Source organism: Limulus polyphemus, unplaced genomic scaffold, assembly GCF_000517525.1.
Source record: "Limulus polyphemus unplaced genomic scaffold, Limulus_polyphemus-2.1.2 Scaffold4712, whole genome shotgun sequence".
Lineage (NCBI taxonomy): Eukaryota > Metazoa > Arthropoda > Merostomata > Xiphosura > Limulidae > Limulus > Limulus polyphemus.
The window spans coordinates 7,689-12,904 of NW_013670322.1; the positions used below are offsets into that span (position 1 = coordinate 7,689).

At 28.4% G+C, this 5,216-nt stretch overlaps 1 protein-coding gene across 3 annotated transcripts in view; it reads left to right on the forward strand.

The window, feature by feature from the left end:
• Positions 1 to 413: 413 nt before the first annotated feature.
• LOC106471580 (MARVEL domain-containing protein 1-like) overlaps positions 414 to 5,216 on the forward strand; it is a 13,594-nt gene continuing 8,791 nt past the window's right edge. For all 3 annotated transcript variants that reach the window (XM_022400195.1, XM_013932186.2, XM_022400196.1), the window contains exons 1-4: positions 414 to 513; positions 1,354 to 1,507; positions 3,370 to 3,543; positions 4,728 to 4,826. In XM_022400195.1, the coding sequence (XP_022255903.1) occupies positions 1,376 to 1,507; positions 3,370 to 3,543; positions 4,728 to 4,826 (405 nt within the window). In that variant the 5' untranslated portion in view covers positions 414 to 513; positions 1,354 to 1,375. The remainder of the gene's footprint in view (positions 514 to 1,353; positions 1,508 to 3,369; positions 3,544 to 4,727; positions 4,827 to 5,216) is intronic.

The following is a 5,216-nucleotide window of genomic DNA, read 5'->3' on the forward strand; positions in this document are numbered from 1 at the left end:
TATTGTTTCTACTTCTTAACTTTGACGCCCCCCAGCGGCACAGCGATATGCCTGAGGACTTACAACGCTAGAAACCGGGTTTCGATACCCATGGTGGGCAGAGCACAGATAGCTCTTGTGAAGCTTTGTGAATAATTACAAACAAACACAATTAACTTTGACTGTACCTTCTTCAAATTTTCTAATATTGGATTCAAAATGGCCGACGATTATTCGATTCAGTTTTATGAAAATTATTTAATCAGTTTCAAAATCGTCCTCACCCTACCTAAAAGAAGCATCAAGGAAATGTTTTAGAAAATAAATTGGAATAAATATTAAAAACAACTTAAAACCTCTATAACTATGAAAAACGATCAGCCCAAACAGGATACGTATATAAATATACTTGTACTGAAAGAGAAATTAGTTCAGCTTAGCGCCCCCTAATCCTTGCATCGTATATTAAAATATTTTTGCTGTGCGGGTTGCTGGGTGTAATTTTATATTCTGCTGTTTTGCAAGTTAAACAAGGTAAGAAAATTAATGTTTTCTAAACCTATTAGTGTTATAAATCTTTTCATTTTAATATGGTTTATTAATCGATACTAAAATTAATCTAAATACTTCGATTTTGAATGATGTTACTAACTTAGCGAGACTAGCAGAGCTTGTAAAGAATCTTCTAAACCTTTTTTGTTTGTTTGTTTAAATGTAATAAAACCTGAAGCTCAACTACTCCTACTATTAAGTTATAGTCCTAAGAATCGGTGTCATTGACTCCTTTGAGCTTTAAATTCGCTTTTAGTTTTAGCACCACCTGGAACTTAGTCCTACACTAGAGTAAGGATGCTAGAAACGAAGAGAAAATTGTTTTATGACGTTTGGTTTGCAAACTTTAGAAATTATATTTAGTTGAGATCCTTTTCTGTACAACTAACTATTAACTTCCACGGTTTGTTGATTATCATAACTGCCAGTCTTATTAATATTATGATGTAATTTCACACAAATAAAGTTTTTACATCTTATGCTCTAGTTCCAAAACACCATTTGTGATAATAAACTTCATTTTTTATTATTAATATACCTTTACTGTTTAGCATTTGAAAGTGCATGATAATATATTCTATATTTGTATAAATGTTGAAGGCCAGCAATACCAATTTTTTTTCTAATGGTTTAAGATTTGTTAATTTTGGTAAAGCAATAATTTATTGACATAAAAACTCTTAAAATTTGTACAATACAACTGAAAATTTATAAAAGTGTAATAGAATTCTAACAGAGGTGAAATAAGCCTTTCTATAGTGGTAAAAGAGGGAAAGAAAATTTTTTTGTGTTTAAAAATTATGATTTTGGGTCTTTTTTTAGGTGAAAGACAAAACATAGAAAAATGGCTACTGATTTTTCAGCAACCCACACAAGTACAACCGTAACCTCAAGCACAACTAAGGTGTCTCCAATTATACGATTTGACAAAAGCTACATTCGTACAGTTCCAGGAATACTGAAAGTTGTCCAAGTGGTGTGTAAATTTGTATCTTAATGAGACGAATCACATTTGTTTTCAGTTATTTAAAAATATGTATATATTTTCCAAATGATATTTCAACAAATCGTGTTATAAGTATCGCACTTAAAAACATTTACTTTTAAAACTACATAGATAATGAAATAAACCTTAGTGTATTTAGACTTGAAATACATACTGAAAATAAAAAGATTCACTTTATAGAATATAAGAAAATTCATTGTACCTTTCCTGTGACTTTAATATGCGAGTTGCTGATGGGAACTCAAGCTTGAAATGTAAACAAAAAATTAGTTTGGGAAAGGAGAAATACATTGGTATAACATGACTAACCTTCTGAAGAGTAACTAAATTTATTGGCTCAAGTCTTAATGTTTTAGCAATTTTAACACTGAGTTATTTATATTTTTAAAAAATGTGTATGTGTCAGATATTTAGCAATATTCTTGTAATACTATATGAGGTACTTGATATAAGAAACAAAAAAAAACTTTTTTTAAAAAAGCAACAATTATTTTATACACAATTCCATAAAAATGTATTGTTTCCAATCTCCAAATTACTAAAATAATAACTTACTGTACAAGGTTAAAAAGTGGTAAAAAAACCCCGATGAGACTGGAAAACAATCTCATTTTTATAGAATTATGTATAAAATAATCCTTTTTTAAAAAAAATGTTTTATTTTCAAGATTGAACATTACACACATGCCAAAAAAAGCTTGTTATTGAGATTTTTCAGAAGTGGCATTATAATTTTTATACTGGTTTGTGTAACAAGTCAAACTGTATTTTAAAAAGAAAATATGTATGTGCCAAATATTTAACAATATTCCTCTAATTGTAATACTATATGAAGTACTTAATATAAGAAACAATAAAAGCTTGTTATGGAAATTTTTCAAAAGTTACATTATACTTTTTATACTGTTTTGTGTATCAAGTCATACTATGTTTTTAAAAAATCAGGGTACTTGGTTTTCTTCGTACTTTATCTATTTTTATGTTCTCATGTTGTGAGAACTTTAATGAAGATAAAAGAACATAACCTATGCAAGTTCATGTGTCAAAACTTTATGACAGCTGAGTTTAATAAAATATAAATGTTTATTTTTGTATAGAACTGGGTGATTAACTCGATTAATCAATGTAATCAACCTATGAGCATTAATTTACATCGATTAATGTTATGTAAAACATTTAACTTATCAAAATTATTGTTTGTAATTATTACAACTATCCAAGTAATTGAAATATTTCCATTATTAATTCTCGTTATTAATTTAGGTCTAACTCATTTACTTATGTCCGAGTAATGTTAACTACTAAATACAGTGTATGTAGTAAGATTTATTTACATTCAAGTAATGTTAACTGATATTAATTATTAGAAAATTTCAAGTTGTATTGAATATTGGTATACGTAATAAAGGAGCTACTTAAAAAAATTTATGACAACAAAAAAGACTATTTTTTTTCCAGTTTTTAAATGTTATCATATGATGCAATTAGTTAGGCACTTAAGAAAGAAAACTAAGTTTATAGTATATTTTTAGTCTATTTTCAACTTTTAAAACACGCATACTTCTGCTTTCTATAAAGTGCCACCAGATGGCATTTGGGGGAGCTAGTAATTTTTTTTTGGAATTATTAAATATAATTATTTGTACCTGAAGTTATTCTAATAACTTGACAAAATATTTTATTGTGTAATTTTGTATGTTTTAAGAGAAAAAAGTGATTTTATTTATTTTTTTCGATTATTGCACTGAAATGTTGTATATGTTAAGTTTAGAAATTCTTTACAAGATTCTCTCTATACTGTTATTGTTATACCATTTTTTTTCCAATTTCAGGTTATAAACTTGATTGGATTTATATGTGCTCAAGTGGCTTTGTGTAGCTTGTGTTCTGAGAGCAACTGGTTCAGTTTTGTTTCAATGACGGCATTTTGGGTGACTTTAATACTGTTGATCTTCTATCTTTTTCACGTCATTGAAAAAACTCACATTATTCCATGGCTGTTAGTGGTAAGTAACCCATTTGGCACCAGTCACATAAAAATCAAATGTATGAAACTGTGTTTTTTTCAGTGCATATGCATTCTCGTCTGGCAGACCAATAAATAACTTAGAAAGATGTTTACCAACACAGCGGTATGTGTAAAACAGATGATTCATCAGATTAACTTCAGCCAGCTAAACGATTGATATTAAACGTCTCGTTTAATTCATCGGCAAATATTGTTGAAAAACTTGTAATGTCATATGTTGTACCATCTTTTATACAGTTTCCGTGTTATTACACTTTTATGTTGGAGTTTGAATATATATGGTACTGTTGAAAATAACATTTAAGCTAGTTACTAAGAACTTAAAAATACTATTATTTCCTTCTTCGATTTGTATTCCTTTTGAAATAGTTGTGATTTTTTAAAAATATAGCAGCTTAAGGTTTGTGTTTTTTGTTTTAGAAAGAAAATTACTGATTACTGTTCCTACAGTTGCTAAATGAAGCAGGTGTTAAAGTTAAACAAAAATACATGTAATTCATGTATTTCTGTACTTAAAAGCTTCAAACTGGTGTTTATTCAGAACTGCGTAACATAAAATCTTTCTAATCTCACGAGTCATTTGATTTTTTTTTGTTAATACTTGATGTGAGAAATGAAAATTAACCTGATTCTCTGCTAAACGAGGAATTAAGGTTAGTGTTTTTGATTATATTAGTCATGAATTAGCATCAGTTATTAAGATACCAATTTATTAAAAGTAGTTTTTCCATTTATTTGAAATCAAGAATAACAGACTAATGTGCAGTAAAAAACTGGTTAGAAAATTATACATTTTGGTTGTTGAAAAAGCTAACAAAAAAAGTATGTTGTAGGTCAAACCACCAAAGACAACGAAGAGTTAACTACATATATATATATATATATATACTATTATGGATACAATGTTTCTTAAGGTATAGTAAAGTTGTACTCAACTAATGACAAGTTAGTTTAGAGATGAACAAAGTTACAATATTGTGGTGTTTGAGAAGTGACGAATTAACCATCGTCTATTTCACATATCTTATATATGCTTCACTAGTGTTGCATTTAATGTGATATTGTAATATAGTATGCATGTTTCACAACTATATACTGTACAGCTATTAGAAACTGATTTTACTTATATGAACTCTGTTTTTTCTATAAATGTTTGGGCAGGAACTGGTGTATTGTGGAGTCTGGACCATTTTCTACCTCATTGCTGCTCTGGTTGTGTCAGTAAATGGGAGATATGATAATGCTTGGGCTGCAGCTGGGGTAAGAAGAGATCTATATTAATAAAGATTCTTGTGCTGTAAATTATGTTTAAGTTAAGAAATATAACTCTCCAGTTTTTGAAACAACCATCCAAGGTAAAGTAAAGAATATTGTTTTATATCTAAAGTTAAGTAAGTTATCCTTGGGTCACATGTGTAGAATATTGTTTTATATCTAAAGTTAAGTAAGTTATCCTTGAGTCACATGTGTAGAATAATGTTTTATATCTAAAGTTCAGTAAGTTATCCTTGAGTCACATGTGTAGAACAGTATTTGGTGTAGAATATTGTTTTATATCTAAAGTTAAGTAAGTTATCCTTGAGTCACATGTGTAGAACGGTATTGTTTTATATCTAAAGTTAAGTAAGTTATCCTTGGGTCACATGTGTA